The 26816-nt window shown below is 37.2% G+C and overlaps 1 protein-coding gene and 1 pseudogene across 4 annotated transcripts in view; one reads left to right on the forward strand and one right to left on the reverse strand.

Annotated features, from left to right (window-relative positions):
- Positions 1-242: 242 nt before the first annotated feature.
- Positions 243-2105, reverse strand: LOC101407793 (cofilin-2-like; annotated as a pseudogene).
- TMEM135 (transmembrane protein 135) overlaps positions 1913-26816 on the forward strand; it is a 236672-nt gene continuing 211768 nt past the window's right edge. For 3 of the 4 annotated variants that reach the window (XM_087433560.1, XM_004434089.3, XM_087433561.1), the window contains exons 1-3: positions 1915-2244; positions 18028-18155; positions 21064-21156. In XM_087433560.1, coding sequence (XP_087289686.1) covers positions 2104-2244; positions 18028-18155; positions 21064-21156 — 362 coding nt within the window. In that variant the 5' untranslated portion in view covers positions 1915-2103. Of the gene's footprint in view, positions 2245-18027; positions 18156-21063; positions 21157-26816 lie in introns of all 4 variants that reach the window. The other variant, XM_087433562.1, reaches the window with a different exon arrangement.

A 26816-nucleotide genomic window follows, 5' to 3' on the forward strand; every position in this document is an offset into this window, starting at 1 on the left:
ACAATTGTTTTGGCTAAAATGTGACGAGAAGGCATTCCTTGGATTCTACATAAAAATAACAGCATTAAACAGTCTAAAGGCAATCACTGATAGGCTGCTTACATGAGTATTTCCTTCATTCATTGTTTTGGACGGGCCCATTGGGAAGGGGAAAAAAACAAAACAAAATCTAATACTAGTACAATTGACTGAGCTGGAGAAGTAGAAGTTGCTTAACATCCAGATGGCACTTGACTGTCATCTTATAAGGGTTTTCCTTCAAGTAAGACTACTACACTGCCTCCCAATTTCTCTCCAAGTAAGGAACAGTTCTTAATATGATCAAAGCCATTTATTTGCTACTCATGTTTAATACACTTGTAAATTTCTTTTTAATGGCATCTAGAGCTAGCATAAATCATCTTGCTTTTCAAAGGTGCACTTTCAGGAGCTCAGAACATAAATACCTTCATGGGCCACATAACGATGTTTTGGTCAACAATGGACGGCATATGATGGTCCCCTAAGATTAGTACTTTATAGCCTAGGTGTGTAGTAGGCTATACCATCTAGGTTTGTGTAAGGACACTCTACGATGTTCGCAAAACCAAGAAATCACCTTAGACGCATTTTTCAAAACATATGATGTTAAGTGACGTGTGACTGTACTAGGTTTTCTTTCTTAGCAAATCAGCAATCATTCAGAGGCAGCAACTTCACAAAAGCTGTGTAGGGGTCCTCTACAGTGTCACCCACCAAGATCTACTTTGCTTCCTCTACAATTATTTGTCTTTTGTCATCACTTAGAAGAGAACTTCTTTCTTTCTTTGATATTCTCTTGTGTAGAAAATGTCCTCACTTTCTTATCATTGAAAACTTGGGTGACTTGACTTCATCATTCACTGTAACTCCAGAAGCCGCAGTCCGCAGCTGCAGCGGCAGCTCAGGCTCCCGCTCTGTAGCCCTGGGAGGAGAAGTAGGGGTGGGTGGAAACCTTGTCTCTCTTGTTCACATCTAAATCTACAGAGCTTAGTGTCTGGAAAACAGTACATGCTCAGCAAATATTTGTAGAATGGATGAGTCAAGATTAAATTAGAATGAGATTCCTCTAAAAGTAGTAAGCTTTTGCTCTAAGGAAACTGTAGATTTAGAATTCCAAGGAAACTGCAAGGTCATTATAGGTGAGGAAACTGATATTTAGAGGGGTTATATGACTCACAGGTCCCTTGTCATGCCAATCGTTGGTCAAGCTCCTTAGCTAGGTGTGAGTTCTAAGACCACTGCCGCCTCTACTGTGTGTACCATTTGGCTGATGAGCGCTTGTCCTGGATGCTGTAGGCAGGACTGCTCAGTGGCCCATGGTTTGGACAGGATGATCTACTGCCCTTTCCCCACACAGGAAGTGTATGAACACAGCTAACAGATTTTTCAAGCCTTCTCAGGCACCACAGAGCTTAGAAAGCCCAGCAATTGGGAGCAGTGAGGTCGCAACCAGCAGGCAGCCTTAGCTATTTATTACCTGGCACTCTCGGGAAGGGGAGCTGGCAGTTCTGAGGAGGACGGTTGTCCAGGCTCTCCTCTGGCAACCATCTTCCTCCACCAGCTCCCAACAAAGACATTTAATCGCTTTCTTCCATTGCCCTCAGTCCTACTTGGCCGGGCTTTGAGAGGACAGAGGCTGGAGTACAATGTGATCCAAGTCACCTATCATCGCGCATCCGCCTCAGCGCTCGCGCTCTGGCGCGGCGCCGCGCGTGGGGAGAGAGGAGGCAGGCGCGTCCCCGAGCTGCGCCCTCACACTGTCCGCTCCGCGCACCGTGCTGGGCTCGGAGGAGCGGGCGCGCGCCTCCAGCGGAGGCCCGCTTGAGGGAGCGCGCACGCTCCGCCCCTCCCCGCCTCCCCGGTGCGTGCCCCGCCCCCTCGAGCTGCGATACGCCGACGGCTCAACATCCGAGGACTTTGGCCCAGAGTAACCCCGCTCGCGTGACCTTTCCCCTCCGTTCCGCACCTCCCGCGGCCGGCCAGGCAGGCGGGGGGTGGTTGGGGCGTGCTCCCCTCCCTCCTCCCCTCCTCTCTCCCGAGCATCGGCTGACCGCCTCTGGGCCCTGCGGGCGGCTCCTCGTCATGGCGGCTCTCAGCAAGTCCATCCCTCATAACTGCTACGAGATCGGCCACACTTGGCACCCTTCCTGCGGGCTTTCCTTCGTACACATCACCAGGGGCGCCCTGGAGGAGTCCCTGAAGATCTACGCCCCCCTGTACTTGGTGAGACCCCTTAGCCCCTCCCCCAGGACGAGTTTAGTGTGGAGGATGGGCCGGGGGTGCAGTCGTGCTCTCGAGGGGCTTGGGGGACTCGCCCTGTGTAGGTTTCTCATTTGGAGGAGTCACAGTGTTTTTTTTTGGGTGGGGGGCTAGGATGAGGGGAGGTCGCAAGAGGCGGATGTCCCAGTCTTACACGAGACGGTGTTCATGGGTCAGCGAGGCGATGAGAAATGGCCGGCAGTGTTTTCTCATCTAATTCCCTGTTTTGCCTGTACCCCCTAATTTTTTTTTTAAGGGCATATTTGACAGCACGTTCCTGTGACTTCAGATCTTATATCAGCTTGGGATGACAGTATTGTGGTTTGAGGGTTTTGCAAGTGTTTTTGCAAGTTCACGAAGTTGACTCCTGGTTGAGATTTTGCGTGGTGATTTAAAGGGTGGCGCCAGTCTTTGGGCCAGTGAAGGTGGTTAGGAGATCTGACTTTATGTCACCTAGGTCCTTTATTACACAGCTTTACATGTAGGGCAATCTAATTTTGGAGTTTTTAATAGAGAATATTTGGAAATATGTGTATGTAGCACTGGGAACTGTTCTTAAGTTTAAGTTTGTTCTTAAGTGTTCTCACTGGCATCTTTTTTTTTCAGTAATTTCATCCTTGGTGTTAAAGATTTATTACTTTGACTATTGAAGTTCATCCTCTCATTTTCTTGCCCAATAGAATCTGTGTCCTAAGAAGGCAGAGATCATATTTTTTGTATGTTTCTTAAAAGTCCCATGTTCAATGGATGGTCAATTCTTACCTCTTATTGAGTAATAATTTGGATTTATGCCTACACGTGTGTCATGGACATATGTATAGTACTTCTTGAGAAGTCTTATTTTTTGTTACAGAGATAACACAGGAGAAGATGGCAACTTTCTCTCAGCTTGTAGAAGCCAGTTTCATTTTTATCATATAGACTGGTGCTTTTCAAACTTTAACGTGTGTTAAGAATCTCTTGGGGAATCATGTTAAAATGGGGGTTCTGATTCAGTAGGTCTGTGTGGGGCCTGAGATTCTGCATTTCTAACAAACTTCTCAGGTAATATTGATGCTGCTGGTACTATTGATGTGCAAAGAGCCACACTGAATAGTAAGGATTTAGAGTAGAGGCCGATAATAAACTTATTATTGGAGTTGGAAATTTCTCCTTTGATTTTCTTTGGCAAAGATCCATGTTTATCTGCTTTTCCACATGAATTGTGGCCAGTCTATAGCTCAGCTTTTTTTTTAATAGAACATCTACAAACATTATTGAGCTCTTGATATGTTCAATAATACAAAAAGATTGTTCCTGCCCTTAGAGGATTATGATGTAGGTAGGGAGAGAGTTTATTTCTGTCATTTCTCTCCCTGAAAATCAATAGCACTTTTATTGTGCCTCATTTATTCATTCATTCATTCAACAACTGTTTGTCGAGTGCCTAATATTTGTCATATCTACAGCCTAGACAATTTATTGGTTATGTTCCATGATAGGGAAGTTCAAGGGAGCTACAGAAACATGGGTTCTTCTATTCTAGCAGGTAGGGTGGGGGCAGGGGATCAGGAAAAGTTTGTGCTTCACTGTTGTATCTTCAATTAGATTAAATGTTTCTTTTTTTTTGCTGAGAAAATTTGTCCTGAGCTAACATCTGTGCCAGTCTTCCTGTTTTTTTGCTTGAGGAGGATTAACCCTGAGCTAACATCTGTGCCAGTCTTCCTGTTTTTTTGCTTGAGGAAGATTAGCCCTGAGCTAACATCTGTGCCAGTCTTCCTCTATTTTGTATGTGAGTCGCTGCCACAGCATGGCTGAAGAGTGGTGTAGGTCCATGCCAGGGATCCAAACCCGCGAACCTGGGCTGCCGACACGGAGCATGCCGAACTTAACCACTATGCCATGGGGCCAGCCCCTAGATTAAATATTTCTTGAGGATAAATTCTCCATCTTATTTGGGCTTATATCTCTTACAGCTGTATATTTCAAACTTTGGGTTGCTACTCATGAGTGTAAAGTAAAATTAGTGGGGACTGACCACTATTTTAAGTGAAATAGAAGAGAACAGAAAAAATTAGAGCCCATTGCAGGTACTAAGGATAAGCATTATTTCATGACCGTTTTGTTTCAGTTATAGTTGTATGTGTGGCTGGGGCTACTTAAAAAGAGCAACACTTTGTTCTCTCTCAGTGTTGGATAGTTGTTGATTCAATGTGTAACCCTAGGTGCCAAAAGACAAGGTAGTGTGGGAAGAAGTGGGCTTTTAAAAGAGATCAGGGACATCTGAATTTGAATCTCAGCTCCAACAGTTACTAGCTGTTTGACTTTGTGCATGTTACTTTGTCTGTCTTTGTGAAAACTGAGTGAAATAACGCATTGAAGGTGTATCACATATTTTCTGGGTCATAATAGGTCTTAAATAATTAGGCATTTTTTTCTTTCCTCTTCCTCCAGTGGCACTTAACGTTAGGTGTGAAGTTCATTGAGGGTGGCCTCCAAGGCTCCTTGGAGGAAGTAGCATTTGACTTGGGCCTTGAATAAGGGTGGACAGACATTGATTCATGTAGTAGATATTTATAGAATACTTATTCTTAATGGAGAGGAGGGAGAATAACGTGAATGGAGGCAGAAAGCTAAGTGGTTTTGTAAGAGAAGCAGTACATATATTGATTGGCTAAAACAGAAGTTCTGTGTACAGGAGTTGTGAGTGATAACAACTCCTATTTATTGAACACTTATGTACTTAGACCTTCACGTATTTTATCTTATTTAATCTTTACATGACTGTTTTTTTTTTTTTGGTGAGGATGATTACCCCTGAGGTAACATCTGTTGCCAATGTTCCTCTCTTTTTGCTTGAGGAAGATTAGCCCTGAGCTAACATCCATGCCAGTCTTCCTCTATTTTGTATGTGGGTCATTGCCTCAGCATGGTCAAGGAGTGGTGTAGGTCCACGCCTGGGATCCGAACCTGTGAACCTGGGCTGCCGAAGCAGAGTGCGCGGAATTTAACCACTACACCATAGGGCTGGCTCCTACACAACTCTTGTCTTACTGTCCTCATTTCATAGGTAAGAAAACTGAAGGTTAGAGAGATGAAGTGATTTCCAGGATTCAGAGCTAGGAAGGGAAAGAGACAGGATTCACTTCTAGGTTTTTTTTGACTTAAAGTCAGACTGCTTTTGACTGAAGGAGCCATTGAGATTTTTTTTTGAGCAAGGGGATTACAAGTACAAAATGGTGCTTTAAGATAATGAACCTGGTAGCACTGGGTAGATTGGATTGGAAAGACAGTTTGGGATTTGATGCAATAGATTCACTAAGTGGTGAAAAGAATCAGTTTCCGTGAAATTCCACCCTGCAACTTACTAGCAATGTGATCTCAAGAAAATTACCTCACCTCTCTGAGCTTTAGTCTCCTTGCTTTGCAGAAGATAATTTTACCCATCCTTTAGGGCTGTTGTGAGGACTTAAATGGGATGATAGTGTGTAGGCATAGCAGCTGTCACATAGTAGGGTGCTAATAAAGTGTTGCTCTTATGAAAACAGTGCATTCATTATAGTCTCTCTCTCTATCTCCTGTTAGAATGGTGGTTTGTATTCAGAACTAGCACAGTACTTCAGTAAGTGCTTAATAAGTGTCTGAATGAGTGCAGGTATGAATGAATGAACTCATGACTAGTTCAGGAGTGAGGAGAATTTGGCAGGTCTAAAGTAGTGCCAGAGAGAATGGAAAGGAAGTTTTAGAGGCATTTTACAAGAAAGGTGTGTCACAGGAGAGGTATTTCACAGGAAGAATGAACAGGACTTACAGACCGAGAATATTGCAATGGGCAGTGCGAGGACTTGTTTATGCTTCTAGGATTTCAAGTCTGATTGATGCTGTTGCCATCATTGATAGAAGAGGAGAAGTTTTGAAGGGAAGCTGGTTTTGGGGAAAATTTTAATCAGGTGTTTTCTGGAGCCTATAAAATGGGTCTTGTCTATGAGCTTTTCATTTGAAATATTACTGTGTGTGTTGTACTGAACGGATTCCTATTATTTCTTTCATATTTACTCTCTTGTTCTATACGTCTGCTCTCATGCTTCTGTTTCATCTTGGTAGCTACAACTGTTCTTAGTCAGTATTCACCTTCTAATGCTTAAACCCTGTTGAAATGTAGGTGGACTATTCCTTTTAATAGTGAATCTTTGTGTTTTCACAGTTTGTAAAAAACATCAGTTCTCATCATCAGTTCGCTTCATGTAGTTTTTTTTAAAAAAATAATCCTACGTATGATGTAATATATGCTAACAATTTATGCCTGTACCAAAGATGTATTTCAGAAAGTTATATTTTATTTCTTGAATGTTAGTTATTGCCACGCATTCACAATAAGTGGTACCCCTCGCCACAGACACAGACACGAAACAGTTGTTAAACTGTTTAAACCCCAGACTACCACCAAAATTAACAAAGCATGGTGCCCTCAGTAATTTGTGGCAGATTTAAAATACATAATTGCCCATTTAGGGGGATGGATTCTATGCTGTTCAGGTTCTCAGTTGCCTTCTCTGAGACGGAAAACTTGTGCACTTATCTCGGGTGGTTCTAGACCTTTATTAACTATGCTTTTCCTAGGAGACTTTCTTCAGGAACTCCAGATTAGGGTATTGGCATTTATCCTTAGCTAACTCCAAAGTAGAACCTTTTGCACTTTTGGAAAGGAATGATTTAAAAACCTGCTTTTTTGTTGAGCTTTAGATGTTTATACCCTTCTTCAGAGTATGAAAATCTTTACTTAATATTTGCTCTCTTTGAACTTTATAATCTAACAGGTTTGTTAGATTATAAAGGGTCAGTTCATTGCCTCTAGACTCTGAGTAAACATGTAAGCAAGAGGCGGAATTCTAGGAATAAAAAAACAATTTATAGACAGTCTCTAGTTAGTTGCTGAAGGCTTGAAAACCACTGACTGTGAAGAAATCAGTTCAGTGATATGGCCTGAGTTTTTTTTTTTAAAATGTTCTCATGCAGTTTTATTTTATGGAAAAAAGGTAATTCTACAGAACTTCCAAAGAACTTCCAAAGTATAACTCCACTTACAAGAGGCAGTTCAGATTTCTGTATTTCAGGGTGGATTAGGAGGCAGGATCCTGGATTCTGGGATCAAATTGCCTATGTTAGAATTCTAGCTCACTACTTATGAGCTGAGTAACCTCAGACAAATTACCTAACCACTCTAAGCTTCAATTTCTGTGTCTGTAGCATTGGAGAAATGGTGAATTTTAAACTCTGGGGGTCCTTGTTAGGATTAAATGAAGCGTGATATGTAAGGTGCTTCTGGCACATAGTGTGGACTGAGTTTTTAAAGGCAATGGTTTAGCAGGTTTTCTAGAGAAAATGAGATCAGCAATGAGACTTTCGAAGTTTTTGGTAATAGGCCATTTGTTTTTGCTGTTTGCTTAAAAAAAAAGAGAGAGACACTGAAATCATTAAGGAATATGAACTACTGAGAATATCTATCTGGATTATTTGACCTTTGGAGATCACAGAATTTGTAAATATGTGGACTAATCCCTCTTTGATTTTTGCCTGAGGCCTAGTTTAGGGGGTGGAGGTAAGGGACCCATTTTATCTCTATTTAATAAGTAAATGATGATTCTTACATGTTTTGTTATTATCTCTTTGGAGCTGTAACAGTCATTTGGTCATTTTCTTTTAAATGAGCAGTTAAATGATGAGTTTCCTATTTGTTAACATGACAGTTTGTTGAACTTGTTTTTACATGCGACTTCTTGTTATTTTTTATCTCATCTCTGTTGAGTACAAACAGCACTGCTAGCATATCACTTCTAATTGAAAGTTGAAGATTTACTGTTACAGTAAACACTTCCTTAACTCACCCATTTTTGTAGCAACTATCTCTGAGTATAGCTAGTCAAATCTGGTTTACTGTTGTTTTCCCCTTTAGTTATCGTGGATCAGGGATAACAATTACTAAATATTGGAATATAGGATCTAAATAATTATGATCCATTGCTGTTCTTGTTTCTGAGTCAGTAGATTTTTATTAAAACAGATATTTGGTTGATTTAAAGAAATTTAAAAAGCTTTCAAATCCTTAATAAGTATTTTTCAATGCCAGCATCGTTTCATTTTGCATAGTCACTAGAAAATTCTCTTCAAATCTAAAGAGGTGGTCCTCTATCTGGGAAAGTTTATCCTCTTCAATAAAGTAATACATTTTGGTAGAGAGAGAAGCCCATCTGGAGGAGTGAGGGAGCCAAATCCACAATGGTAATCCTGTGGTGACAGATTTTCCATCAGATTGCCTTCATACCCAACTCTCTAATTGATTCACTGTGATACAGATTATTTTGAATAACCAGACCTCTTATTTGCTATTTAGAAAGTTATATTTGTCATGAACTTTTGACTCTTTAAAACATTTTTTGATTACTTACTGACAAATATTAATGAAAAAATAACCTAATGGAGGGGAGAGTGAGATTTGGTGATTAGGTTTAGTAATATCTGAACCTAGACTATTAGTATTGGAATATTTGTCACTTGTTCATTTACCAGTTATTTATTGAATCTGCTGTCTGCAGATGCTGTGTAGCAGCTCTGTGCTATGTGGTATAGTGGAGAATAAAAAAATGAATGGGATGTACTTCTTATATTGAGAGTGTATAGTCCACGGGAGATTAGGGGAGATTAGGCATGTGTTATCCTATAATACAAACTCATTGAGATAAATACCATAAGGTACAGATAAAATGGTTTGAGAAATCAGGGATAGATCACATTTGACTGGGAGATAAGAGGAAACTTAATGGAGGCGGTGGCATTTTAGTGGCCTTGAAAGAAAAGTAGGATTTGGAAAGGGAGAAATAGGTGGTGGATAAGGGAGAGGAATGGCTTGAACAAAGACATTCAGGTAGAATAGGATATGGTATGTTTTGGGGAACGGCAGTTGGAATTTGGACTTTCTTTGATGTAGTAGGTGATCACTAAAGGTTGCCGACAGGGGGTAGTATATTTGAAGTTGTTTCATAAAGCTTAATCGGACAGTGGTATATAGAACTGTTAGGTTTAGTGACATAAAGTAGGAGGAAGAATCAAATGAAGCTATAAGATTTTAAGCCTTGTTTATTGGGATGTGTGGAAGGTAGTGCTTTAGGAAAAATATTTTCAGTGAAATACGCTGGATTGCTTTGGGGCATATTGAGTTTTAGCTACTAGTGCAGCATCTGAGTGGAGAATGACCAGGAGACATTGAGAAATGCAGAGCTGCTGTTCTAGGGAGAAGGTGAGGCTAGAGATTTAGGTTTAGATGCCATAAGATAGAGATGAAAGTTGAAGCTATGGTAGGTCAACAAGGAAGAGAGGTTCTTAGGTCAACAAGGGAGAGAGTTCAGAAAGAGAAAAAAACTGGAGGAATGCTCATTTTTGGAGTAGAGGGGAAAAAAAAAAAGAAGCAGTCAGAGAGTCGTGAAGAGGTTGAGAAGAGAGTAGCAGAGAAGTCTTGAGCAGGGAGTTTTGGGAGGTATTGTTAAGAGGTGGGAAGAGCATGGGCTTGAATTTCAGTCCTGCCACTTAATGGCTAATTGTGACCTTGAGAACCTCAGTGTTCTCATCTATAAAATGAGAGTAAAATAACTATCTCATATCCTTTATAAGTCAGCGCCTGTTATTCTTGGGCTCAGAACTCTCCGTTGGCTTTCCATTTCAATAAAATGTTAAATCTTTACCGTAGCCTATAGAGCCTTATATGATCTGGCTGTTGCTTGTTTGATTGCATTTCATACCATTTTCCTCTTATTTACCTCCATCCATATGTGATTGCATGATTTATTTTATATTTTTGAATCTAAGCTTTTAATTTAGAACAGAGAGTTCTTGATTTCTGGAGAATATCTTAAATTGGACAACAGATTGTAAAAAATAAACATTTCTAAGGAGTGAATGAATATAAGGTGGTTTCCTCTTTTTATGAGTTATGACTGAGAAAAAAATCTTGCCTCATATTTGTGCATAAGCAATATACATGTAAGTAATTGCTTTTATTGATTATGACAAGACAACCAGGATTGAAAGGCTGGAGCACAAACTTATGTTTCATAATTCTATCTGTATAAGCTTTGATAGTGATAAAAAGTGTGGTAAGACTTTGATAATAGATTTATAATTTATTCATCAAATATTTATTGGATATCTACCAGGCTCTGTGCTAGGTGATAATTAGGAAAGAGGAGTTAATTGAAGTGACTGCTTAACAAAGAGCTAAATAAAAAGTTTTTGGAAAGTCTTTTCAAAATGTGTTGGTAAATTTCTTGCCTTACTTGTATTACATATTGCATTACATAGTGAATGTGAAAGATATGTTTACAGCCCCAAGGACTATACGAGACACATAGTAATGCATAATATTAGTTGATGCTTTGATGATTAAGGGTCTTTTTTTTTGTTGTTTGAGGAAGATTGTCCCTCAGCTAACATCTGTGCCCATCTTCCTCTATTTTGTATGTGGGACGCCTCCACCATATGGCTTGATGAGCAGTGTGTAGGTCTGCCCCCAGGATCCGAACCTATGCACCCCGGGCTGCTGAAGCAGAGCATATGAACTTAACCACTACACCACCGGGCCGGCGCCTAAGGGTCTTAAAATATTTTATTATAACATAGTATCGTATTAAAGATTTGTTTGAATCTCTATTGAACTGAGGTCAAACTTTTAAATTGTCTTTTGATTAATCACTAATCTTAGCTTTCTTTCTACTAATTGATCTCCTCTAAAAGAATGGTGTGATTTGGGATTTTTTCCTTCATGTTTAATATGAGATGAATCTGTTTCATCTTGGGAAACTAGGAGTATAGTTAGTGTTTGTTAATGAGCCTGATTTACTAGTGAATCAAATTAGTATTGTAAATTGATAATACAAATTATATATGAGACTCTCTTTTTCCTCATAATTATACTTGAGGGGAATCAATAATTGAAGTGAATGAATGCAGATTTTAAGTAATTTTGCTTTTGGCAGCATTGAAAAATGTTTAGTAAAATGAAATTTTGTCTGTAAAGAAGTATGAGAGCGGAAAAGAACCTTAGATCAAGTATCATCAGATTTGACCAGGTGCCTTTTATAAGAATGCTGAATTTACAATGTTTTCAACTTGTTATTTATTTTGTTGAGTCTTTTGGTTCATTACATGTGTCAGGTTGCTTTGGTTTCTTGATTCCAGCTAGGTCTTTGACGTTTGGATTGTGATTAGTCCAGTTTTCGAGTTGCCTTTGAAGGATTCTCTCTCTATTGGTGGTGATGGAAGGAGCCTTATTCTGATCGTTCTTGATTTCTAAACCTTGAAGAAAGTAGATGTGGGACCATTTTTTTCAGACCTATATTTCAGAAACTCTCAAGCCCAGGAGACACTGAATTAATCAGGATTACACTGCATTTCGGAGTGTGCTCATAGTTCCTTTTGGAGCCTGTGAAGTGTTACTGTAACTGTATATTTACTCTGATTCTGCGTTTCCTCTCACCCTCTTACCTCATTTCATTCTTCAGATATTACGGATTGCCTACAATGTGTCAGAAATATAGGGGTATGGGCAACAAGATGTACATGGACATTACAGTTAAGGAGGAAGATAAAAAAAATATACAAAAAATTTATTTCATCTGTGATAAGTGCTATTAAGAAGTACAGGGTGTTACTAGAGAGTGTTATCAGAGGACTCTTTCTAATGTGGTAGATGTGGAAAGGCTTTCCCAATGAAGTGACATAGTGAGTATGTGAATATGTTTAAGTGAATATGTATTAGACTTGAGAGAAATAAGAAGCAATTACTTTATAGAAAGGAAGATTATTTGATGATTTCTTCAACCCAATCATTTGGGTTTGGAATTTGATTTCTTTCCTTTTGACTTGGGCTTTTACTTAAACTTGGAGTCAGAGGCAGTAATAAAACATCTCAGACCATGCAAATACCTTGATTAACAGATTTTCTGATATTGAACCTCCCTTCTAATAAAATCTATATTTTAAATTAAGGTAGTCAGAAATTTTCAGTTACAAATGTTAGAAAAACTGTTGTAACCTCTATTTGCCTTCACCCATTTGAAGGTAAACAAGGGTTGTTTTAGATAAAATTATGAGGTCTGCGAAGTTAAGCATCTTTTTTAAAGCTTTCTTTTTCTGTGCTCTTTTTTCTTTTTCCCATGGTTAAATTTGTGGTTAAATTTCCTTTCTGGTTCAGGTAGATGGTCAGGGTTATCCCCATCAAAAAATAATAAGGGATTTTATATCTATCAAAGAGTTGATGGGCTAAGACTTCAGTACAGTGAGTTTTAGCAAATATGTGAGTACAAGTGCAGTTTAAACCTTTTGAGAATGGCTTTGTCTTCTGTTAATGGAATTTTATATATCAACAAGTGGTGAGGCAGTTTGGTATGTTTTAGTCAGCGTAGTCCCCTGATACTTGTGATTTCTTCTCTTGCTCAAATTGTCTCTACTTCTCTGACTTAAATTCTTAGTTTGCTTGAGTTCTATTTTAAGGATTCAGTTCGGTACTCCCAATATTCTTATTGGACAGACTGGAATATATGTGCACACCTTCTGTTCATCTGAATAGAGTTCTTCAATAAGTGTATTATTAGAAATTTTCTTTATTAATTAAGGTATTTCTTATTAGAGCCCATGATATTTGTACTTAAGTGTGCAGAAGGTGGCAAAATATGAAAAATGTTTTAGTTTAAGATTATAGTATTGCATAGTGAGTTATATCAGCAAGTTTAAGTAACAGGTGTGTGTTTTCAAGACTGACCTTACATTACCCAAAATATTGATATTACTTACTCAGTTTGGAACATGGCTATAGTGTATGCAGGGCTTAATCTGAGTCTTGTTCTTGGTCATATTTTGTCTCAATATTATATCTAAAGTATATTTTCAGGTTTATCTTTAAAGCCTATGTCAATCTTCATATAAATTTGAAAGTGGCCCTTTTATTGAGAGTAAGGATATTATAAGGCTTTAGTCATCACTAAAGTGTGGTGGTATGATTTTCATTATAGGGGGACTTTATAATAAGTAGCTAAGGAAAACGTTTGAAGATTTGCTTGTATTCTCTGGCATGTATTATTTAAAAAGTTGCCCTAGGTGGGTTTTTTTTTTTTTTTGGTGTTGTTTTTAATAAGCTGGTTGTCTGTATGTGATGAGGCAGCATGATGTAGTGCATTGGGAATAAGTTACAAGAGCTGGGTTTTTCTTTTGTTCTGCAATTTATAGTATGCCCCTTAGTTTTCTCATCTATAAATAGATAATATTCCTGCCTTAACTACTTCAGGACTTGCTGTGGGAATCATATGAGATAGTGCATATGTAAAAGCTTTGAAAACTGTGAAAAGATATGTAAATATTGGTCTCTCATACTTGGTTTCTTGTCTTTTTGTTTTAGATATTTAAATTTGGCTTTTGTAGTTTGTAGTTTTAACCTTAAAAGTAAAAGTGTTGGAAGCACACACATACTATATATATATATGGAGAGAGAGAGAGATAGAGAGAGACTTATTATAAGGCATTGGCTCATGCGATTATGGAGGCTGAGCAGTCCTAAGATCTACAGATGACAAGCTGGAGACCCAGGAGAGCTGATGTGTAGCTTCAGTCTGAATCTAAAGGCCTAAGAAACAGTAGAGCCAATGGTGTAAGTTTCATTCCCAAAGCCAGCAGGCTTGAGACCCAAGGGGAGCAGATGTTTTATTCCTGAGTCCAAAGGTGGGAAAGGACTAATGTCTCAGTTTGAGGGCAGGCAGCCAGAACGAGTTCCCTCTTACTCAGCTCTTTTGTTCTATTCAGGTCTTCAATTCATTGGATGAGGCCCACCTACATTAGGGAGGGCACTCTGCTTTACTCAGTCTACTGAAAATGTTAATCTCATCCAGAAACACCCTCACAGGCACACCCAGAATAATATTTGGCCAAATAAATGTCTGGGCACCAGGTGGCCCGGTCAAGTTGACACATAAAATTAACCAGCACAGGAGCTGGCCCGGTGGTGCAGTGGTTAAGTTCCGTGTGCTCCGCTGCAGTGGTGGCCCAGGGTTCACAGGTTCAGACCCTGGGCATGGACCTACACGCTGCTCATCAAGCCATGATGTGGGGCATCCCACATGCAAAATAGAGGAAGATGGGCATAGAGATTAGCTCAGGGCAAATTTTCCTCACCAAAAAAAAAAAAAAAAAAAAAGAGCACATGCAGTATAAATTTATTTGTGACGGTCTGTCTTGTCACTTTATATATTTTGATTTCTTCTTTCCTGATCATTAAATAGTCTTCTAAAACTAGGTTATATAAATATAAATAAATAAATAAAGTGTATATTTTAATCATAGTGCTATTATGTCCCTTGTGTTTAGCTAAGTGTTTGTATGCATATTTGGAAAATTCATAAGAAATTAATTAACATGGAATTGCTTGATCAAAGCATATGAACATTACAACATTTTTGCTATAAAATATGAGGTGTTTGATGATGTGTGATAATGATTTTATACATATGTGCATGTGCTCTTACAATTACTACATGATTAGTACAATTACTGTTACGTTATTTGGTTAGATCAGTGCTTTCTAACCTTTTTTCTCACTGTAGCATGCTGTGGTGTTCATAGAAAATGATAATAATTGTGTGGCATGCTAGGGAAAACTGAGATGGTTATCACCCTGCTCTGTTACCCTGGGCCTGGCGTGGCTACCCAGACTGCTGAGAGGATCAGTATTTCGGCCACTTGTAAACCCTGGTTAGAGGCTCTGAGTTAGAGCACAGTGATGATTAGGTCCTAGGTTGTTTCCCACATTTTATGTCAGATTTTCCCTGTTTCTCACAATACACTGTACAGTTTGGTCTACCAATATTGCAAATATGTACAGTTTATCCACTTTATTGTTAATGAACACTTAGGTGTTTTGCAGTGTTTGTAATTATAGATAGTGCTATGAATGTAACTTTTGGTGGAAATAAGCACTTATTTCTCTTGGGTATATACCTAGGAGTGGAAATGCTGGATCATAGAATAAGTACACATTTAATTTCATTAGATAATAATGGTTTTCCAAAATAACTGTGCAGTTTTACATTCCCACCAGCAATGTGTGAAGTTCCAGTTACTTTATTCCCAACAGTACTTTGCATTTTCAGTTCTTTTTATCTTAGTCATGCTAGTGCGTGTGTAGTGGTATTTCACTGTGCAATTCTTTGATGACTAATGATGCTGAGCATATTTCATATGCTCATTGATCATGTGGATGACTGCTTTTTTGTTTTAATTGAACTTTTTGTTTTGAGAAGATCGTAGATTCTTATGCAGTTGTAAGAAATAATAGATTCCCTGTACTGTATCTGGTTTCTCCCAATGATATCATCTTGCAAAATGATAGTAAGATATCACAATCAAAATACTGCCATTGATATAATCAAGATACAGAACATTTCCATCACCACAAGGATCCCTCATGTTGTCCTTTTATAGCCACACCCATTTCCCTCCCACTTACTCCCCTCCTCTTAACCTGAGGGGCAACCATTAATTTACTTTTCATTTTGTAATTTTGTTATTTCAAGAATGTTATATAAATGGAAACATGCAGTATGTAGTCTTTTGGGATTGGCCTTTTTCACTCAGCATATTTATCTGGAGAGTTATGAAGATTGTTTCATATATCGCTAGTTTGTTCCTTTTTATTGCTGAGTAGTATTCCATGGTATGGATACACCACAGTTCTTTATTTTTATTTTTATTTTTTTTTATAATTTTATTTATTTATTTTTTTCCCCCAAAGCCCCAGTAGATAGTTGTATGTCATAGTTGCACATCCTTCTAGTTGCTGTATGTGGGACGCGGCCTCAGGATGGCCGGAGAAGCAGTGCGTTGGTGCGCACCCGGGATCCGAACCCCGGGCCGCCAGCAGCAGAGCGCGCGCACTTAACCGCTAAGCCATGGGGCCGGCCCGACCACAGTTCTTTAAACCATTCACCTCTTGAAGGACTTGGGTTGTTTCCTGTTTTTGACTATTACAAACAAAGCTGCTATAGATATTTGTGCACAGATTTTGTGTGAACATAACATTTTCATTTCTCTAGGATAAAAACCCTGGACTGCAATTGGTGGGTCAAATGATAGTTGCTTGTTTAGTTTTTTAAGAAACTGTCAAACTGTTTTCCAGAATGGCTGTGCCATTTCACATTCCCCCCAGCAATGCGCGAGTGATCCAATTTCTCTGCGTCTTTGTCAGCATTTGGTGTTTTCAGAATTCTTTTTAATTTTAGCCATTCTGATAGTTGTATAGTGATAGCTCATTGTGGTTTTAATTTGCATTTCCTTAAAGGCTAATGTGCTTATCTGCCATTTTCATATCCTCTTCAGTGAAATGTCTGTTTATATCTTTTGCCATTTTCTAATTGGATTGTTGACTTTTTTTTTTTTACTGTTAAGTTTTGAGATTTCCTTATATATTCTAGAGACTAGTCCTTTGCTTGATATGTAGTTTACAAGTATTTTTTTCCCATTCTGTAGCTAGTCTTTTTATCTGCTTAATAAGTCTTTCAGAGAGAAAAAGTTTTAATTTTGAAGTGTAATTTACAGTTTTTCCTTTTATGACTTGTGCTTTTAGTGTCATGCCTAAAAATTCTTTGCCTAGCCTTAGATCCCTAAGATTTTCTCCAATTTTTTTTCCCTAAAAGTTTTGTAGTTTTATGTTTTAAAGTTATGTCTATGATCCATTTCGAATTAATTTTTGTATAAAATGTGAGACAGGTTGAGGTTGATTTTTTTTTTTTTTTAGCCTATGAATGTCCACTTGCTCCAGCACCGTTTGTTGAGGCGGCTACCTTTCCTCCATAGAATTGCCTTTTTACACCTTGTCAAAAATCACTTGGATGTATTTCTAGGTTCTCTATTCTGTTTCGTTAATCTCTGTCTCTCCTTCTGCCGATATCACAAAGCCTGATGCTGTAGCTATATAATAAGTCTTGAAATTGGGTAGACTTGTTCCTCCCACTTTATTCTCTTTTTCAAGGTTGTTTTAGCTCTTATAGTTCCTTTGCTTTTCTTTATAAATTTCAGGATAATCTTGTCTTTATCTACAGAAAGCACTCTGGGATTGTGACAGAAATTACATTAAACCCATTGATCATTTTGGAGAGAATTGATATCTTTACCATATTGAGTCTTCCAATCCATGGACATTTATTGATATCTTCTTTGATTTCTTTCATCAGCATTGTGTAGTTTTCAGCATACAAGTTCTGTATGAGTATTGTAGATTTTTCCCTAAGTATTTCATTTTTTTGAGGAGTTATAAATGCTATTGTATTTTTAATTTCTGTGTCTATTTGCTTATTGCTCGTATATAGAAATATGAATGATTTTTGTATGTTTATCTTGATTTATACTTTATATTTTCCATTTAAAATATATTTTACTTTTCAGTTTAAGAATGTTTTTAAGGCATTATGAGTATTTACCTCAACATTTGGAGGTTCCTCATCGTATGACCCACGTTGTCATTTCTTGGTGTATATTTTACCCATTATATCTTCAATAAGTTAAAGTGTCTTCTTTTCTGTCCCAGAAATTGTATTTTTGTAAAGGAGCCAGTAAAATGCTAGAGTTTTTACTTTAATTTTAAAATATCTGCTATTATTCAGTAGCTTTCATGTAAGAGCTAATTTAAGTAGGAAAAGTTGGTTGGATTAAACAAAAAAGCCTTTCTCTTTCCAGATTGCAGCAATTCTCCGGAAACGAAAATTAGACTATTATTTACACAAACTACTCCCTGAGATCCTACAATCTGCTTCATTTCTGACCGCGAATGGTGCCTTGTATATGGCTTTCTTTTGCATTTTAAGGTTGGTACTCATAATCACCACTGGAGGTTAATACAAGTTCCTTTGTTAAAACTGAAACAAACATGTTTATAAAAATGTTGTGCAGGTCACTGCTTGTATATTTTTTTCTCTTTGTGAAATGACATTTATTTATCTCAAAGAAAGCTTGTAAACCCAAGAGCTGTGGGCCTCTTGGCCTAAAGATGTAATATAAGCTTCAAATTATTGCTGTGATTATATAGCAAAAGTGCTTTAATATATCATGCATACATTTTCTGAGGCCTACCTATTTACCAAGTTGTTGATGAGGATTTCTTAACTTTTCAGTTTCATAGATCAGGAATTCAAAGCAACTGTCCATGATATAGGTTAGGTCCATATGCAGTGAACAAACTTGAAAGGGACTATAAAATGCTCGTGTTTATATATAAAACAATAAGTTAACTTCTGGCATATGCTACTGATGAAACTTTTGCTTATGATTCAGTCTTATATACATTATCTGGGGGGCCGGCCATGGCTTAGCGGTTAAGTGCGTGCTCCGCTGCTGGCTGCCCGGGTTCGGATCCCAGGCGCGCACCGATGCACTGCTTGTCAGGCCGTGCTAAGGCCGCATCCCACATACAGCAACTAGAAGGATGTGCAGCTATGACATACAACTATCTACTGGGGCTTTGAGGAGAAAAAGGGAAGAAAAAAGGAGGAGGATTGGCAACAGATGTTAGCTCAGGGCCGGTCTTCCTCAGCAAAAAGAGGAGGATTGGCATGGATGTTAGCTCAGGGCTGATCTTCCACACACACACACACACAAAATAATAATAATAATAATAACGATAATAATAATAATAATAATATATACATTATCTGTCACATGCTTCATACAATGTACATGTTTTTAGAATTCAGTTTTTAGTGCTGTGATATACCTAACATGTTTATTAGATACTTACTTTTTATCTTTTTCTCCATTGATTGTTGAAAACCCAAACTAGTATTTTTTTAGTCTGTCAAGTTAAAATGGTCACTTCATGTTATCCTCATATTAGTGTTACCAATTAGTTTCGCCCAAAGTGGTTCTGCAGGTATATTTTACCTGCAATTAAAAATATAATTTCCAAATGTATTTTACAGGTTTTTTCCCTCAGAACATTAATATTGATAAACTTTTAGATTGTGCAGAAAATAATTGATAAGGTTTATAATATTGAGTAAAGCATGCCTTTAAATTGACTTAAAAATCTGTGTAAGAAACTCTTTGTCATGTGGTCTCTGGAAAGTTTCTAATGCTTGTTAAAACTCTAAAAATAAAGTTATTGGATAGTTAGGTTTAAAACATTGCAATAATAGTAAATTGCTATTACAGCATATTTCTTTATGTTCTATGAACCTGTTTGGTTAAGTTGTGGAAACATAAAATACTTATAATAAGTTAACATATGTGTTCCTCCTGTAAGTGACTCATTGAGTTATTTTCCTTTAATTTTACGTTCAATAACGTGTGAAGTCCTTTGTGGATTTTATATTGGAGGGAGAATCACCTCATCTTCTCAGGCAGAAAGTTTCTGATGTCCTTCATTTAGGAAATACCCATGTTATGTATGATCAGTAGGTTTTCTAATTCTTTTAAAGCTAAGCTTTAATTAGAAAGATCATTTCTTCTGTGATTCTTGATCCTTATCTGTATGTGTATATATTTTTTCCTATAACGCATCGTTTAGCAATTGACCAACTTTATTCAGATAATTTCTTATAATTTTTATGTGCTGCTTCTGCCTTTCTTAGGAACATGTTGTCTTTGAAAGGAAAAAAATCATCCTAACATCTCCAAATTTCTTTTCTTTTTTCTCTTTAAAAACCCGGTGGGGCTGGCCCGGTGGCGCAGCGGTTAAGTGCGCATGCTCCACTTCGGTGGCCCCAGGTTTGCAGGTTCGGATCCTGGGTGCGCACTGATGCACTGCTTGTCAAGCCATGCTGTGGCGGCATCCCATATAAAGTACAGGAAGTTAGCCCAGGGCCAATCTTCCTCAGCAAAAAGAGGAGGATTGGCATTGGATGTTAGCTCAGGGCTCATCTTCCTCATACACACACACAAAAAAACCCGAAGCAGCTAATCGCCATTTATAATGTGTGAGACACTATGCAGATTCTTACTTTCAAGGGACATATTCTGGTAAATGAAAAATGATATATACGTAATTAAAAAATATGAAATACTTTCGTAAGTGCTATAAGAAAAAGTTATCAAGGGTTGTAGAAGCAAAGGAGAGACATTTGTTGAATATCATGTGTTAAAAATAGTAGTAATAATAATAATAATTGTAATAACAGCTAACTTTTTCTGAGTACTTTCTATGTGCCATGCATGGTGCTGGGGAGTATCTCATGTAGTCCTCATGGCAACTGTATGGGATAGGTAATATTATTATTCCCATTTGATAGATAAGGATATAGAACATCTATAGAGGGTTTGCATAGTGAGCAATATGGATCCAGGGAATGTCTGAATGAATATGACTGGCTAAATTATTGGAAGGAGAGACACCTGTTAGTTTGCTGTTGTAGTAACCTGAGTAAGAGATGGTGAGGGACTTAACTAAGGCAGGGGCAGTAGGTTGAGAGGAATTTGAGAGATAAATTGCATATGGAAAAATTTAAGGGAATGATTTAGTGTATGGGGTAAGGGAGAAGGAGAAGCCAAGGATATCTCAAGTGTCACACCTAGACAGATAGGTAGTTGTTGATGCCATTAACCTAGGAAAGTAGAGGAGAGAGAAAAAGTTCATGGGGATAGGGGAGAGAGAGTTGTATTTAAGTTGCTGTGGGACGTTTAGATAGAGGGTGGACTGAGAAGGGAAACTTTTTCTCTATTCATAATAACTGAAATGACCAACTAGAAATTTCACACAAACATTCCAAATTTGAATTTCAGGAAGATACTTGGAAAATTCTACTCATGGAGTCCTGGCTTTGGTGCCGCTCTGCCAGCATCTTATGTGGCCATTCTAATTGAAAGAAAAAGCAGGTAAAATTTTATGTAGCTACATGTTTAATAGAACTGATTTACTATCCCCCACCTGACTAGAAATTTTTTTTTTTTGCTTATCATTTATTGTAGTCCAGGGTTGAGAAATACTTCCACATGTATTTTATAGTCTTGCAAATATTTGATAGAAAATTTAACTTTATACTAATACTATTGTTTATGTTTATTAAGCTGTTAAAGATGCTTTAAGCCAAGTTTGCTATGATTTATTTTTAGCACTTGAGTAATGTGATAACATTTTTGAAGTATTTGCTTACTTTGTAACAGAAAATGTTGAAATGAGCATCTGTGTAACCATCACCTAGAGTCAACAGTTGTTGACGTTTTGCCATTTTTACTTTATTTTATGTGCTTGTATGTATAGATACGTGTGGTTTTGTGTGTGTGTGTGTGTGTATGAACCATATGGAAGTACATTGTAGACATCATGACACTTTACTCCTAAATACTTCAGCATGCATATTCTAAAATAAGGATACTTTCCTACATAATTACAACACTGTTATTACACAGAAGAAAATTAGCAGTGATTCCATAATACTGTCTAGTCCACCTTGTCCTAAAATGCTTTTATAGCTGTTTTTTTGAACCAGAATCTAGTCTAAGTTTATGTATGGCATTGTATTTCTTTATCTTCTTTTTTTTTTGTGAGGAAGATTAGCCCTGAGCTAACATCTGATGCCAATCCTCCTCTTTCTCTTGAGGAAGATTGGCCCTGGGCTAACATCCGTGCCCGTGTTCCTCTACTTTATAAGGGATGCCGCCACAGCATGGCTTGACAAGTGGCGTGTCCGTGTGCGCCGAGGATCCGAACCCACGACCCCCGGGCTGCTGAAGTGGAGCGCGTGAGCTTAACCGCTATGCCACTAGGCCAGCCCCCTTCTTTATCTTCTTTTAATCTAGGTTAATCTCCCCACTTTTTCCCCCCATGGCATTGACTTATTGACGTGGCCAGGCCAGTTGTCTTGTTGTATATAAAACATTTTTTATTTTGTCTGAATTTTTTCCTCATGGAATTGTTTAATTGGTTCCTTTATCTCATGTATTTCCTGTTAACTTCAAGTTCGGTCTAAAGACCCATTAGATTCAGATTAAACATCCTTGGTAAGAACATACTTCATAGATGCTGCTGAGGCCTTGAGGAAGTCCATAGTTCCAAGTGGTTCCAAGTTTGAATATGTAATTTAAAGTGGTAATCACCAGATCTTTTCCATAAATCTATTGTTTATGGTGAATTAGAGGAATGGATTTTCTAACCTTCCACAATTCTCGCTTTGCTGGAATGAACCTCAATTCATTCATGACATCACTATTTGTGTCATTGTTTATGTATGTGTGTGTTATTCTTTAGCAGGTTTGAGTGTCATATTTACTTGATAAAATATTGCAGAAGTTTTCCTCCTTTTTTCTTGCTCTGGAATAATTTAGTAGCAATGAATATTCTGGCCTTTGAGTATATGGTCGTTCTTCTGTGAAACCTCCTGGGCATGGTGACTCTTTGGGTATGGTTGTTCTTAGAAAAAGTTATCAGTTTCCTGTATGGAAATTGGTCTGTTTAAACTTGGAACTCACTCAATGGAGAAAGAGTTTTAGTAACTTTCTCTAACAGCTAGAAAGTTATCCATCTCTTAAAAATTATCAATTTCCCAGAAATTATCCTTTTTATAAAGATTTTTATATTTGCAGAGTTGTACAAAGTAGTCTGTTATGACTTGATTGAATTTTATGTTTTCAATGGTTATTTCTCAACTTATTTATTTTGTATAATTGTGCCATTTCCCTTTTTTATCAAGTTAGCTGCTAATTTTGTTGATTTTGTTTTTTAATGAATCATCTTTGTTATTAGTTCTGTTTTTGGTTTTCTAATTCAATTCTTGTTTTTATTGTTTTCTCCTACTTTCTTTTGACTAATTTGCTTTCCTTTTTAAAAGCTTTTTAGTTTGAGGCTTATTTATTTTTATTCTTTAAGTTCTGTTGATATAACTGTTTAAGGCTATGAATATTCTTATCACTGCTTTAATTATATATCCCATAGATTTGGATATGTACTATTTTCATTATCAGCATTTTCTAGAAATTCTGCAATTTTAGTTTTGTATTTCCCCTTTGATATAAGAATTATTTAGTAGAGAACTTAAGAAGATGGAAGGGCCTCCTTGTTATTAATTTCTACTTTTATTGCATTCTTATTTGAGAATGTTGTTTGTAGTATTTGCTCTGTATGAAACTTAATCAAGTTTTCTTTGTGGCTTAATTTGTGCCCATTTTTTTTGACTCTTTTATGAACATTTGAAAAAAAGATGCATTTTCTTTTATTGGAGTTCAAAGGTTGATGGATAGCCATAAGATCTATGCTATAAATTATGTTTTTCAGATTGTATCTTCATTTTGAGGTGGAATTTCTAGCATTAAAAAGTATGTTTTTCATTTCATTTAATGCCTTTTGGCTTGAGATTTTTAGTTACTTTTCTTTCTTTTTGCTTGCATTTGCCTAGTTTCCCAATCTTGGCACTATTGACATGTTTTGGGCCAGGTAATTCTTTATTTTGGGGAGGGCTGTCCTGTGCATTGTACTCATACATACCATTAGCACTCTCTTCTCCTCCCTACCACCAAATTGAGACAACGGATAATGTTTCGTGGGAAACATGTCCCTATGGGACAGTGTAGTTCTCCTTTGTGGAGAACTACTGATCTATGTTGTTACTAATTTTTTTGTCTGGTTTTATCATTTGCTGAGAGAAAGGTATTAAAATCTCCAACTGTGGTTCTAGGTTTGTCTGTTTCTCTCTTGAATGTTTTCAGTTTCTGTGAAGATTTTATTGGTATATACACATTTATGATTGCCATTTCTTCATGATTAATTGAACCTTTTATCAATACAAAATGTTCCTCTATAGCCCAGATAATTCTCTTTGTTCTGAATTCTGTTTTATTTGATATTAATATTACTATTCCAGCCTTCTCTTACTTACTGCTTTGCATAGTATATATTTTTCTTTCCAATTAATTTCAACCACCTGTGTCTTTATATTTAAGGTGTATTCTTTGCAGATAGTATATAGTTGGGTCTTGGTTTTTAAAATCTATTCTGCTAATTTTTGCCTTTTGATCAGATTTTTTAGTCCATTAATATTTGGTGTATTTATTGATATAGTTAGATTAGGTCTACTGTTTTGTTTTCTGTTTTTTTTTTTCTTTCTCTGTTCCTTTTCCTGCTTACTTTTCCATTATTTGAATTTTTATTTTTTGTAGAACATGACACTGTGTGTTACTTTTTTTAAAGACTTTATTTTTTTGGAGCAGTTTTAGATTCAAAGCAAAATTGAGAGGAAGGTAAAATAATTTGTCATATATCCCCTGCCCCTACACATGCATAGCCTCCGTGATTATCAACATCCTCCAAGAGTGGTACATTTATTACAATTGATGAATCTACATTGACACATCATTATCATCCCAAATCCATAATTTACATTAGGGTTCACCTGATGTTATACATTTTATGAGTTTGGACAAATGTATAATGATGTGTATCGACCATTATAGTATCATGCAGAATAATTTCACTGTCCTAAAAATCCTCTGTGCTTGCCTATTCATTCCTCCTTCCCCCCAATCCCTGGTAACCACTGATCTTTTTACTGTCTCCATAGTTTTACCTTTTCCATAATGTCATATAGTTGAAATCATATAGTATGTAGGCTCTTCAGACTGGCTTCTTTTACTTAGTAATATGCCTTTAAGTTTCTTTTTATGGCTTGATAGGCCATTGATTTTTTAGTGCTGAATAGTATTCCATTGTTTGGATGTACCACAGTTTATCTATTTACCTATTGAAGGATGTCTTGGTTGCTTCCAAGTTTTGGCAATTATGAATAAAGCTGCTATAAACATCCATGTGCACGTTTTTGTGTGGACATAAGTTTTCAGCCTCTTTGGGAAATTACCAAGGGGCGTGATTGTTGGATCATATTTTGTAAGAAACCACCAAGCTGTCTTCCAAAGTGGCTGTACCATTTTGCATTCCCACCAGCAATGAATGAGAGTTTCTATTGCTTCACATCCTCACCAGCATTTAGCATTACCAGTGTTCCGAATTTTGGCCATTCTAATAGGTGTGTGGTGGATATCTCATTGTTGTTTTAATTTGCAGTACCTTGATGGATATATGTTGTGGAGTGTTTTTTCTTATGCTTATTTATTTTAATCTGTATACGTCTTTATATTTAAATTGGGTTTCTTGTAGATGACATATAGTTGGGTTGTGTTTTTTGATCAACTCTGTCCCACCTCTGCCTTTTAATTGGTGTATGTAGACCATTGACATTAAAGTGATTATTGATTTCGTTGGATTAATATCTACCATATTCATTACTGTTTTCTCTTTGTTGCCCTTGTTCTTTGTTTCAGTTTTTGTCTTCAACTCTTATTCTGCCTTTTGCAGTTTAAATTGAACATTTTATATGGTTCCAGTTTCTCTTCTTTCTTAGCATATCATTTATGCTTCTTTTTTTACTTGTAGTGATTGCCCTAGAATTTTTTTTTTTTTTTTTGAGGAAGATCAGCCCTGAGCTAACATCCATGCCAATCCTCGTCTTTTTGCTGAGGAAGACTGGCCCTGGGCTAACGTCTGTGCCCATCTTCCTCCACTTTATATGGGACGGTGCCACAGCATGGCCTGACAAGTGGTGCATTGGTGCGTGCCCGGGATCCAAACCTGGGCTGCCAGCAGCGGAGCGTGCACACTTAACCGCTATGCCACGGGGCCGGCCTGTGCCCTAGATTTTTCAATATACATACAACTAATCGAAGTCTGCTTTCAAGTTATGCTATACTCCTTCATAGGTACTGAGAGTACCTTATAATAACAACATAATCCTAATTCCTTCCTCTTGTCTCTTGTATCATTGCTGTCATTCACTTCACTTATATATACTTGTGTATATAATACAGAAGCATATATATATACACACATATATGTATACACATATATATACTTATATATGTATATATACACGTGCACAGATAGATATATACATAAGCATACATAATCAAATATATTGTTGCTGTTATTATTTTGAACAAACTGTGATCTGTTAAAGCAATTAATAAGAAACATAAAATTTTTTATTTTACCTTTGCTTATTGTTTCTTTGCTGCTCTACCTTTCTTTATGTAGATGAGTTTCTGACCTGTATGATTTTCCTTCTCTCTAGAGAACATTTAGCATTTAATATTTCTTGCAGAGCAGGTCTACTGTCAACAAATTCTCTCAATTTTTGTCCAGTGAAGTCTTTATTTGTCCTTCACTTTTGAAGGATAATTTCACAGGGTACAGAATTCTAGGTTGGTGTTGTTTTCTCTTAACCCTTTAAATATTTCACTTCACTCTCTTGTTGCATGGGTTCTGAGAAGTTTGATGTAATTTTTATCTTTGTTCCTCTCCAGGTAAGGTTATGTTTTTTTTTTTGTCTTCTTTCATGATTTTTCTTAATGTTTCATTTTCTGAAGTTTGAACATGATATGCCTAAGTATAGTTTTTTTTTGGAATTTATCCTGCTTGATGTTCTCTGAGCTTCCTGGATCTGTGGTTTGGTGTCTGACATTAATGTGGGAAAATTCTCAGTCATTATTGT

This window comes from Ceratotherium simum, chromosome 7, assembly GCF_057802395.1.
Source record: "Ceratotherium simum simum isolate JZ-2026a chromosome 7, ASM5780239v1, whole genome shotgun sequence".
NCBI classification, from domain to species: Eukaryota; Metazoa; Chordata; class Mammalia; order Perissodactyla; family Rhinocerotidae; genus Ceratotherium; species Ceratotherium simum.